Source organism: Rhinatrema bivittatum, chromosome 7 (genome assembly GCF_901001135.1).
Source record: "Rhinatrema bivittatum chromosome 7, aRhiBiv1.1, whole genome shotgun sequence".
Taxonomy (NCBI): domain Eukaryota; kingdom Metazoa; phylum Chordata; class Amphibia; order Gymnophiona; family Rhinatrematidae; genus Rhinatrema; species Rhinatrema bivittatum.
Genome location: NC_042621.1, coordinates 306393428 through 306406710, shown reverse-complemented (window position 1 = coordinate 306406710; position 13283 = coordinate 306393428). Strand labels below are relative to the sequence as shown.

Genomic DNA, 13283 nt, shown 5'->3' with positions numbered 1-13283 from the left:
CTGAATATTGGCACTCGCTGGCTATAATGTAACCAGGCCTCCAGAACACCCCCATCACTGCCTCTTTTTGTTCAGCTAAATTTTGTGAGGGTGATGAGTTACTTGGACAAAATGTAACCAGGGAGTGGGGGGAAATATTCACATTTCAGGTTTCCTGCTGGTAACTCCAAAAGTTACCAGGACTATACCTATGGATATTGGCATCACAATGTGAGAACTTACAGGAGGAGTGGATGCTGGGAAAACTCTTTCTACCCTCGGACACCAGATCAGCATCACCAGTGCAGTGCATCTCTGAGTTCATTACTCCATCTGGAAAGCAGCGGTAAAAGAAATCGGGACGAGGTCTAAAAGAAGATACCATGGACATTTTAAATAAAAAAAACCACAGCCACCCTGTGCAATGTGCTGCTGTCACACTCAGTCAGAAATGTGTAGGTGCTATCATCTGTCTCTCATACCCTGCAGATACATGCATAGGCAATGGCTCCCAAACTTTGCACATACAGCCTGTGCCTCTCACCCCTTGTAAATATTCACATGGGCATTGCCTTCCATACCCTGCAGACACAGCCTCTTCCTCATAACCTGCAGATAGACAGGTGGACAATGGTTCCCATGTCCTGCATATATAGCCTCTAACTCCCATACCCTGCACATACAGCCTGTGCCTCTCACTCCCTGCAGATACACACACGGGCATGGCTACTCCCTGCAGATACACACTTGAGCACTGCTTCCCATAACTTGCAAATACATATGCACAGGCACATTCTTTCACTCCCTACAGATACAGCCTCCACCTCTCATACCCTGCAGATGCAGCTTCTGCCACTCATTCCCTACAAACACATATATGGACACTATCTCTGACTCCCTGCAGATGCGCACAAGGGCACTGTCTCTCATTCCCTGCAGATACAGCCTCCACCTCCAATTTCCTGCAGATGCAGCCTCTGCCACTCACTCCCTACAGACACATACACAGGCACTACCTCTCACTCCTTGCAGATGCGCACAAGGGCACTGTCTCTCATTCCCTGCAGATACAGCCTCCACCTCTCATACCCTGCAGATGCAGCCTCTGCCACTCACTCCCTACAGACACATACACAGGCACTACCTCTTACTCCTTGCAGATGCGCACAAGGGCACTGTCTCTCATTCCCTGCAGGTACAGCCTCCACCTCCCATTCCCTGCAGATGCAGCCTCTGCCTCTCACTCCCTACAGACACATACACAGGCACTACCTCTCACTCCTTGCAGATGCGCACAAGGGCACTGTCTCTCATTCCCTGCAGATACAGCCTCCACCTCTCTTACCCTGCAGATGCAGCCTCTGCCACTCACTCCCTACAGACACATACACAGGCACTACCTCTCACTCCTTGCAGATGCGCACACGGGCACTGTCTCTCATTCCCTGCAGATGCGGCCTCTGCCTCTCATACCCTGCAGACACATACACAGGCACTACCTCTCACTCCTTGCAGATGCGCACAAGGGCACTGTCTCTCATTCCCTGCAGATACAGCCTCCACCTCTCATACCCTGCAGATGCAGCCTCTGCCACTAACTCCCTACAGACACATACACAGGCATTACCTCTCACTCCTTGCAGATGCGCACAAGGGCACTGTCTCTCATTCCCTGCAGGTACAGCCTCCACCTCCCATTCCCTGCAGATGCAGCCTCTGCCTCTCACTCCCTACAGACACATACACAGGCACTACCTCTCACTCCTTGCAGATGCACACAAGGGCACTGTCTCTCATTCCCTGCAGATACAGCCTCCACCTCTCATACCCTGCAGATGCAGCCTCTGCCACTCACTCCCTACAGACACATACACAGGCACTACCTCTCACTCCTTGCAGATGTGCACACAGCACTGTCTCTCATTCCCTGCAGATACAGCCTCCACCTCTCATACCCTGCAGATGCAGCCTCTGCCTCTCACTCCCTACAGACACATACACAGGCACTACCTCTCACTCCTTGCAGATGCGCACACAGCACTGTCTCTCATTCCCTGCAGATACAGCCTCCACCTCTCATACCCTGCAGATGCAGCCTCTGCCTCTCACTCCCTACAGACACATACACAGGCACTACCTCTCACTCCTTGCAGATGCGCACACAGCACTGTCTCTCATTCCCTGCAGATACAGCCTCCACCTCTCATACCCTGCAGATGCAGCCTCTGCCTCTCACTCCCTACAGACACATACACAGGCACTACCTCTCACTCCTTGCAGATGTGCACACAGCATTGTCTCTCATTCCCTGCAGATACAGCCTCCACCTCTCATACCCTGCAGATGCAGCCTCTGCCTCTCACTCCCTACAGACACATACACAGGCACTACCTCTCACTCCTTGCAGATGCGCACACAGCACTGTCTCTCATTCCCTGCAAATGCAGCCTCTGCCTCTCACTCCCTGGAGACACATACACAGGCACTACCTCTCACTCCTTGCAGATGCGCACAAGGGCACTGTCTCTCATTCCCTGCAGATACAGCCTCTGCCTCTCACTCCCTGCAGACACATACACAAGCACTACCTCTCACTCCTTGCAGATGAGCACACAGCACTGTCTCTCACACAGATGTTTGCATGGACCTGATAAAGAGGTTTAATTCTGGAGAGCTAATCACAATGTTTTGAGTTCAATAAAAGGTAGGACCTATCACATGTACTTAATAAGACATATGAATTTTTAAATAAAGAATGCAGAGAACTGATTTTTTACAATCTGTTCACACATAATGAAAATGACAATTCCAAATGAGGGGAGGATGCTGATTGCATTTGTAATTTCCTGTATTTGCTTATTTGATGTGTGATTATGAAATATTTCATAATGGCTTGGTTAAGTTGTAAAACTTTCAATAAACATTTAAATTATAAAAAAGAAAATGACAATTCCTTTTTGTGTTAACTGACTAATACACTTTAAAAAATGTAATAAATGTAAATGTGTTTTAGAAAACTTCTTTTGAATCAGTTTCAGCATCACTTTCAGATACTGACGATCCCTTAGTTCAGAGAAAACTGCAAGAATTGGTCCAGCAGTGCAATCCCTGCTCCACAAATCCCATCAGTAAAAAACACTGCAAGCTGATGGGAGGAGCAGGCTTCAGCAGCCACCGCCACCGAGCAGCACCTGGGAACTGTACAAATGATCTTTGTGTAGGGCCAAGCATGATGAGCATCACTGGACACAAAGTCTGAGCAGATCAAGTGCAGCACTCACCTTCCGACTATCAGCTTAATTGTATTGCTACAGACTCCATTCAGCGCCAGAGCCAAGGAAAGAGCTGGAAAACAGGAATCAACAGACGACAGAGAGTAGAAGAAAGCTACAAAAATACAAAATTCTTATTCATAGGTCAATGTATGGACAAACAGAGGAGCACAGGAATACAGAGCCTGTCATCTCTAGGACTGGAGGGATCAGGGGATGGGAGCAGGGATACAGAGCCTGTCACCTCTAGGACTGGAGGGATCAGGGATACAGAGCCTGTCACCTCTAGGACTGGAGGGATCAGGGGATGGGAGCAGGGATACAGAGCCTGTCATCTCTAGGACTGGAGGGATCAGGGGATGGGAGCAGGGATACAGAGCCTGTCACCTCTAGGACTGGAGGGATCAGGGGATGGGAGCAGGGATACAGAGCCTGTCACCTCTAGGACTGGAGGGATCAGGGGATGGGGGCAGGGATACAGAGCCTGTCACCTCTAGGACTGGAGGGATCAGGGGATGGGTGCAGGGATACAGAGCCTGTCACCTCTAGGGCTGGAGGGATCGGGGGATGGTTGCAGGGATACAGAGCCTGTCACCTCTAGGACTGGAGGGATCAGGGGATGGGAGCAGGGATACAGAGCCTGTCACCTCTAGGTCTGGAGGGATCAGGGGATGGGCACAGGGATACAGAGCCTGTCACCTCTAGGACTGGAGGGATCAGGGGGTGGGCGCAGGGATACAGAGCCTGTCACCTCTAGGACTGGAGGGATCAGGGGATGGGAGCAGGGATACAGAGCCTGTCACCTCTAGGACTGGAGGGATCAGGGGGTGGGCACAGGGATACAGAGCCTGTCACCTCTAGGACTGGAGGGATCAGGGGGTGGGCACAGGGATACAGAGCCTGTCACCTCTAGTACTGGAGGGATCAGGGGATGGGAGCAGGGATACAGAGCCTGTCACCTCTAGGACTGGAGGGATCGGGGGATGGGAGCAGGGATACAGAGCCTGTCACCTCTAGGACTGGAGGGATCAGGGGATGGGGGCAGGGATACAGAGCCTGTCACCTCTAGGGCTGGAGGGATCGGGGGATGGGTGCAGGGATACAGAGCCTGTGACCTCTAGGACTGGAGGGATCAGGGGATGGGGGCAGGGATACAGAGCCTGTCACCTCTAGGACTGGAGGGATCAGGGGATGGGAGCAGGGATACAGAGCCTGTCAGCTCTAGGACTGGAGGGCTCAGGGGATGGGCGCAGGGATACAGAGCCTGTCACTTCTAGGACTGGAGGGATCAGGGGATGGGAGCAGGGATACAGAGCCTGTCACCTCTAGGACTGCAGGGCTCAGGGGATGGGAGCAGGGATACAGAGCCTGTCACCTCTAGGACTGGAGGGATCAGGGGATGGGAGCAGGGATACAGAGCCTGTCACCTCTAAGACTGGAGGGCTCAGGGGATGGGGGCAGGGATACAGAGCCTGTCACCTCTAGGACTGGAGGGCTCAGGGGATGGGAGCAGGGATACAGAGCCTGTCACCTCTAGGACTGGAGGGCTCAGGGGATGGGAGCAGGGATACAGAGCCTGTCACCTCTAGGACTGGAGGGATCAGGGGATGGGAGCAGGGATACAGAGCCTGTCACCTCTAGGACTGGAGGGCTCAGGGGATGGGAGCAGGGATACAGAGCCTGTCACCTCTAGGACTGGAGGGCTCAGGGGATGGGAGCAGGGATACAGAGCCTGTCACCTCTAGGACTGGAGGGATCAGGGGATGGGTGCAAGGATACAGAGCCTGTCACCTCTAGGACTGGAGGGATCAGGGGATGGGTGCAAGGATACAGAGCCTGTCACCTCTAGGACTGGAGGGCTCAGGGGATGGGAGCAGGGATACAGAGCCTGTCACCTCTAGGACTGTAGGGATCAGGGGATGGGAGCAGGGATACAGAGCCTGTCACCTCTAAGACTGGAGGGATCAGGGGATGGGAGCAGGGATACAGAGCCTGTCACCTCTAGGTCTGGAGGGAGCAGGGGATGGGAGCAGGGATACAGAGCCTGTCACCTCTAGGACTGGAGGGATCAGGGGATGGGAGCAGGGATACAGAGATACAGAGCCTGTCACCTCTAGGACTGGAGGGATCAGGGGATGGGAGCAGGGATACAGAGCCTGTCACCTCTAGGGCTGGAGGGATCAGGGGATGGGTACAGGGATACAGAGCCAGTCACCTCTACGACTGGAGGGATCAGGGGATGGGAGCAAGGAAACAGAGCCTGTCCCCTCTAGGACTGGAGGGATCAGAGGATGGGGGCAGGGATACAGAGATACAGAGCCTGTCACCTCTAGGACTGGAGGGATCAGGGGATGGGAGCAGGGATACAGAGCCTGTCACCTCTAGGACTGGAGGGATCAGGGATACAGAGCCTGTACCCATCTCCTGAGCTCTCCAGTCCTAGAGGTGACAGGCTCTGTATCTCTGTGCCCATCCCCTGATCCCTCCAGTCCTAGAGGTGACAGGCTCTGTATCCCTGCACCCATCCCCTGATCCCTCCAGTCCTAGAGGTGACAGGCTCTGTATCTCTGTATCCCTGCCCCCATCCTCTGATCCCTCCAGTCCTAGAGGGGACAGGCTCTGTTTCCTTGCTCCCATCCCCTGATCCCTCCAGTCCTAGAGGTGACTGGCTCTGTATCCCTGTACCCATCCCCTGATCCCTCCAGCCCTAGAGGTGACAGGCTCTGTATCCCTGCTCCCATCCCCTGATCCCTCCAGTCCTAGAGGTGACAGGCTCTGTATCTCTGTATCCCTGCTCCCATCCCCTGATCCCTCCAGTCCTAGAGGTGACAGGCTCTGTATCCCTGCTCCCATCCCCTGATCCCTCCAGTCTTAGAGGTGACAGGCTCTGTATCCCTGCTCCCATCCCCTGATCCCTCCAGTCCTAGAGGTGACAGGCTCTGTATCTCTGAATCCCTGCGCCCATCCCCTGATCCCTCCAGTCCTAGAGGTGACAGGCTCTGTATCCCTGCACCCATCCCCTGATCCCTCCAGTCCTAGAGGTGACAGGCTCTGTATCCCTGTGCCCATCCCCTGATCCCTCCAGTCCTAGAGGTGTCAGGCTCTGTATCCCTGCAATGTTATGGAGTCTTGGTTACTCCTCCCATCACTGACCTCACACACTGTGATGAAATCTCACGCACTCCTCCCATCTTTGACTCCACACCCTCTGCTATGGTGTCACAGTCACTCCTCCCATCACTGACCTCTCACATTGGAATGGAGTCTCAGAGGCTCCACCCACACTATGATGGATTATCACTCATTGAGATTAAAGTTTATGGTTAGGGAGCTTGGTATCTCTATGGATGAAAGAGGCCATCAGTCCTGAGAATCATTCCCGGTAATTCTCATTTTTAACAAAGGGCTCCTCTCTTACCCAGACAAGCCTCCTTCGTTTCTGTTCTGTCTGTTCCCTGGATTATTTTCACAACGAGGATGACAGCCAGTGGGGTGAGGAATGAAATGGCCTGGAAGAGAACGGAGAAAGCATAGAGCATCAGTGCCTTGTCCCAAGGCCTCGTGGTAAATTAGTGCCTTCTAGCCCAGACCTCATTCTTCTGCAGCCTCCCTGAGCAGCAGCAGCAGCTCAGCGGGACTGGCACTCCCTGTGCTCTGGGCCCCCAACCTGAGCAGGGCAGATCTGCTGGTCATCAGCTGCTCTTAGGGAGGCATGGTAAGGCATGCTTTCATGGGAGGCCAGTACTGGATTCAGTCTTCCAAACCTATCTGCAGAATGGAAAATGTGTTCGAATTTTGGTGGCTGGCGACAACATTTCAATTCTTTTTCATTTTTTGTGGCTCTGTTACTGATTTTATAATGCTAGTTATTCATTGCGTTTTATGGTTTATTATTATCCTATAGGTTTTTATTTTATGCTACCTTGAGCTCTAGCAGATGGTGTGATATAAAATGTAAGGTACAAATAATTACATAAAATAAAGAAAGATAGAAAGAAAAATCATAGACTTCATTAGTGAAATAAGAGATTGGTGACTGCTTAAAACTGCTCCTTCACCAACCTCCTTTTTACTAAGAAACGAAACCCATTAATTATCTCAGTTCCTCTGCATCAGCCATGCCCCACCTTGATGATTGATGCTACTGTTGCGGTCCCGACCGCCTCCCCCATGTTCGGGGTCGGGTCCGCTTACCTTCATCTCGCTCCGCGGAGGACCGCGCCGGGCCTCCGGTTCAGTAGGCCGCCGAGTCGCTGCCTCGCCACGTGGAGAACGCCGTCTAGGCCACCAGAAGCTCCGCCCCTCTCGTTGCCTCGCGCGCGCGAGGAAGGCCCTTATGTGCGCCCAGCACCCAGAAGTTCGGGACGGCCCCTTCTCCTGACGTCACGCCTCGGTCCGCATTTAACCGGCGTCCAGTCTCCCACTAAACGCCTTGCAACGAGGTTCTCCGAATACTAGTTGCCTTCCGTTCCTGTACCTGCTTCAGTGACATTCTCGTTTGACTTCCTGGTTCTCGACCCGATCTGCTTCAGTACTCTGCCTGCCTGCTTGTCGCTGCCTGCCACAATCCCAGTTTGCTTCAGCACTTCGCCCGCCTGCCTGCTGCAGGCCCAGACCCCGCCTTGCTACCGAACTCTGTCCTTCCAGCGGTCTGCCCTGACCTTATCCACAGGGCGTTGGCCCAGTCTTGGATCAGTTCTGGACTCTGTTACTTTTCCTCCACTTGATCCGACCCAGGGCCTGCTCTCTCCTGGCTACCTGACTGACCCCCTTGACCAGCCTCTGGACTCTCCCTGCACAGCCTAAGCCCCAAGGGCCTGGGTCCCTACAGGCTCCTCCCGGGGGGATTCCGTGTCCCGGGTGAAGTCCTACCAGGTATCTGACTCCGCCTCCCGGTCTGCCATACTCTCACCCCTGGCAGCCCGGCCCAAGGGTCCACCATCTGACGACCACAGTCCTTGAACTTAACACCCTTGCCCTCATACACAAATCAATCCACGACAAAACGACAGACTGGCTAACAGACAGCCTTACCCCAACACCTCCCAAAGAAACCTGCGATCCAAAAACACCGGACTACTTACCATCCCCTCCAACAAACAGGCCCATCTCACCTCAACTCGAGCACGCGCAATCTCAATAGCAGGCCCTACGCTGTGGAACAAACTACCATCAAATCTCAGAACAGAACCCTCATCACAGCTCTTCAAGAAAGCACTTAAAACCTGGCTATTCCAAAAAGCCTACGCAACGAACAATCACCCCAACAATACAGATACAAATCATAACCACATTTAACCTGACAAAGCACAACACTCTTAGTGAATACCCAATATGCCCCTTATCAAGCCCACTTCAAAATGTTGTAACATTAAATGCAATGATGTACCATTAACATCAGTGACTTTAAAATCACACTATCATATTAAGACAATTCACTAAATGTCATGCCATATTGATAAGATAATCTGTTAAAATTCATGTTATACTGTTTCAGACAACTAGTTATAATTATGTTATACTGTTAAGACTAATACCTAAAATCATGTTATACTGTTAATTTAAATCGTTCTATAATGTTTCAATGTAAAAGGATAAGATGACCTGTTGTCAATCTATCCCTCAAGTTACCATGTAAACCGATGTGATACTTGTTTCGAATGTCGGTATATAAAAACAAATAAATAAATAAATAAATAGAGAGAGAGTGAGTCCCTGACCTTATTACACAGTGAGAGAATGGATCCCTGATCTTATTAAATAGAGAGAATGAGTCCTTGACCTAGTGCTAGGGCATGGCGCAAAGTCCCATGCCCTAGCACACTATCCGCCTACAAATCTGCCCTCCACCTCTACAGGAACTCCACCATACGCGCAAAAAGGGACTTCTATGCTCAAAGGATTCACGACCTAGTTTTCGATGCTAAAGCACTATTCTCCTACATAGCCGAACTAACACAATCTAACGCACCATCTATTCCTAACGACCAAGCTCAATCCAAAGCCGACGAACTGACATTATTCTTCCAAAGCAAAATCTCCAACCTCTTAAATCTCCTGCCTCCCTCCCCCAACTCCACCCCCACCTCTTCTACCAGCACCTACCATCTACCAAATAAAGGCATCACTCTTGAATCATTTGAACCTACTACAGCACTGGAGATTCAAACTTTATTAAAGAAAATGAAACCTTCCACCCATCCCTACGACCAAATCCCAACAAAGCTACTACTGCTAGTACCTGACACCATTTCCAAACCTCTGGCTGATATCATAAACTGCTCTTTATCTCAAGGAATCTTCCCAGACACCCTAAAACTCGCCTCGCTTAAACCTCTTCTAAAAACAACAAACTTGGATCCAAAGGAACCCAATAACTTCCGCCCTATTTCCAATCTACCTTTCGTAGCCAAGATTATGGAAAAACTAGTCAACTCTCAACTGTCAGATTATCTTGAAGACCACAAAATACTTCACCCAACCCAATACGGGTTCCGTAAGGTACTAAGCACCAAAACCCTACTCATATCTCTGACAGATCACCTCATTATGGGTCTGGACAAAGGTAAATCCTTTTTACTAATTCTCCTTGACCTCTCGGCGGCTTTCGATACCATAAATCACTCCATCCTCCTCAACCGACTATCGGACATCGGAATAACAGGAACTGCCTTTACATGGTTCAAATCTTTCCTCAGTAACAGAGGCTATAAAGTCAGAATCAACAATAAAGAGTCCCCCCGCTTCAATTCCCCACTAGGAGTCCCCCAGGGATCCTCCTTGTCCCCCACTCTCTTCAACATTTACCTCCTTCCCCTGTGCCAACTGCTAACTAACCTTAAACTAAAACACTTCCTATACGCTGACGACGTGCAAATCTTGATCCCCATTACAGAATCCATCACAAAAACTCTCAAGCACTGGGAAACTTGCCTCAGAGAGATCACCCTCCTCCTCTCTAACCTAAACCTAATACTCAGTTCAGCTAAGACCGAACTCCTCATCATTTCCCCAGATGACAATGATACTCCTCAAAAGTCACTCACCTATACTTTCGTCACCCAAGCAAGAGACCTGGGAGTATTAATTGACAACCGTCTGAATTTAAAAACATTCATCAACCACACAACCAAGGACTGCTTCTGTAAACTGCAGGTACTAAAAAGAATTAAACCACTTCTTCACTTTCAAGACTTCAGAACCGTCCTCCAAGCCGTAATACTCTCCAAGATAGACTACTGCAACTCCATTTTGCTAGGTCTCCCCACATCTTCAATCAAACCTCTTCAGATGCTTCAAAACGCGGCGGCCAGAATCCTGACAAACTCCGGCAGAAGAGACCACATCTCTCCCACCCTCAAAAATCTACATTGGCTACCAATACGTTTCAGAATTCTACAGAAATCCCTCACCATCATCCACAAAATCGTCCATAACCAAGCCCCTCTTAGCCTTCAATTCCCACTCAGTCTACACACCTCATCCAGACCTATCAGAGAAGCCTACAGAGAATCCCTGCATGCCCCCCCAACCAAATCCACCCATCATCTAGCAAATAGAGAGTGGGCCTTCTCTACAGCGGGACCAACCATATGGAATGCTATTCCCCCTGAACTCAGACAATAACCCTGCCTACTGACTTTTAGAAAAAGGCTTAAGACTTGGTTAGTTAAACAAGCCTTTACATAAACTCACTGATTCACCATAGCAACCATTACTATACATTCAACACAATGTAAATAATTATTTTTCTTACCGTTGAGTTACTTATGCTTTGTCTTTCCTTCCCCAGTTCCAGCACCCCTGTTTTATTATAACTGCTGCTTCTCTTCGCTATGTTAATATTTAAGGTTCATTGTGCCCCTGTTCCATGTAAACCGGCATGATATGATTGTATCATGAATGCCGGTATAGAAAAGCACCAAATAAATAAATATTAAATAGAGAGGAGTTCCTCATCTTATTACACAGCGAGAGAATGGATCCCTGACCTTATTACTTAAAGAGAATGGATCCCTGATCTTATTAAATAGAGAGAATGAGTCCCTGACCTTATTACACAGGGAGAGAATGGATCCCTGACCTTATTACATAGAGAGAATGAGTCCCTGACCGTATTAAATAGAGAGAATGAGTCCCTGATATTATTACATAGAGAGAGAATGGATCCCTGACCTTATTACATAGAGAGAATGAGTCCCTGTCCTTATTACACAGCGAGAATGGATCCCTGATCTTATTACATAGAGAGAGAGTGAGTCCCTGATCTTATTAAATAGAGAATCCATTCCTAATCTTATTACACAGCGAGGGAATGGATCCCTGACCATATTACATAGAGAGAGAGTGAGTCCCTGACCTAATATCACAGTGAGAGAATGGATCCCTGACCTTATTACATAGAGAGAGAGTGAGTCCCTGAACTTATTACACAGTGAGAGAATGGATCCCTGACCTTATTACATAGAGAGAGAGTGAGTCCCTGACCTTATTACACAGTGAAAGAATGGATCCCTGACCTTATTACATAGAGAGAGAGTGAGTCCCTGACCTTATTACACAGTGAGAGAATGGATCCCTGACCTTATTACATAGAGAGAGAGTGAGTCCCTGACCTTATTACACAGCCAGAGAATGAATCCCTGGCTTTATTATAGAGAGAGCATGAGTCCCTGACCTTATTACACAGCCAGAGAATGGATCCCTGACTTTATTACAGAGAGAGATTGAGTCCCTGGCCTTATTACACAGCGAGAATGAATCCCTGACTTTATTACAGAGAGAGAGTGAGTCCATGACCTTATTACACAGTGAGAGAATGGATCCCTGGCTTTATTATAGAGAGAGTATGAGTCCCTGATCTTATTACACAGCGAGAGAATGAATCCCTGGCTTTATTATAGAGAGAGCGTGAGTCCATGACCTTATTATACAGCGAGAGAATGAATCCCTGGCTTTATTATAGAGAGAGCTTGAGTCCATGACCTTATTACACAGTGAGAGAATGGATCCCTGACTTTATTACAGAGAGAGAGAGTGAGTCCCTGACCTTATTACACAGTGAGAGAATGGATCCCTGACCTTATTACATAGAGAGAGAGTGAGTCCCTGACCTTATTACACAGTGAGAGAATGGATCCTTGACCTTATTACATAGAGAGAGAGTGAGTCCCTGACCTTATTACACAGCGAGAATGAATCCCTGGCTTTATTATAGAGAGAGTGTGAGTCCATGACCTTCTTACACAGCCAGAGAATGAATCCCTGGCTTTATTATAGAGAGAGCATGAGTCCCTGACCTTATTACACAGCCAGAGAATGGATCCCTGACTTTATTACAGAGAGAGAGTGAGTCCCTGGCCTTATTACACAGCGAGAATGAATCCCTGACTTTATTATAGAGAGAGCGTGAGTCCATGACCTTATTATACAGCGAGAGAATGAATCCCTGGCTTTATTATAGAGAGAGCTTGAGTCCATGACCTTATTACACAGTGAGAGAATGGATCCCTGACTTTATTACAGAGAGAGAGAGTGAGTCCCTGACGTTATTACACAGTGAGAGAATGGATCCCTGACCTTATTACATAGAGAGAGAGTGAGTCCCTGACCTTATTACACAGTGAGAGAATGGATCCTTGACCTTATTACATAGAGAGAGAGTGAGTCCCTGGCCTTATTACACAGCGAGAGAATGAATCCCTGGCTTTATTATAGAGAGAGCGTGAGTCCATGACCTTATTATACAGCGAGAGAATGAATCCCTGGCTTTATTATAGAGAGAGCTTGAGTCCATGACCTTATTACACAGTGAGAGAATGGATCCCTGACTTTATTACAGAGAGAGAGAGTGAGTCCCTGACCTTATTACACAGTGAGAGAATGGATCCCTGACCTTATTACATAGAGAGAGAGTGAGTCCCTGACCTTATTACACAGTGAGAGAATGGATCCTTGACCTTATTACATAGAGAGAGAGTGAGTCCCTGGCCTTATTACACAGCGAGAATGAATCCCTGGCTTTATTATAGA

General features: G+C 49.1%; 1 protein-coding gene across 1 annotated transcript in view; it reads right to left on the bottom strand.

Annotated features, from left to right (window-relative positions):
* Positions 1-224: 224 nt before the first annotated feature.
* Positions 225-13283, bottom strand: part of PLPP4 (phospholipid phosphatase 4) — a 38973-nt gene continuing 25914 nt past the window's right edge. The window contains exons 3-5 of the mRNA XM_029610751.1: positions 6670-6760; positions 3261-3324; positions 225-312 (exon numbers count right to left, since the gene is read on the bottom strand). Coding sequence (XP_029466611.1) covers positions 276-312; positions 3261-3324; positions 6670-6760 — 192 coding nt within the window. The 3' untranslated portion in view covers positions 225-275. The remainder of the gene's footprint in view (positions 313-3260; positions 3325-6669; positions 6761-13283) is intronic.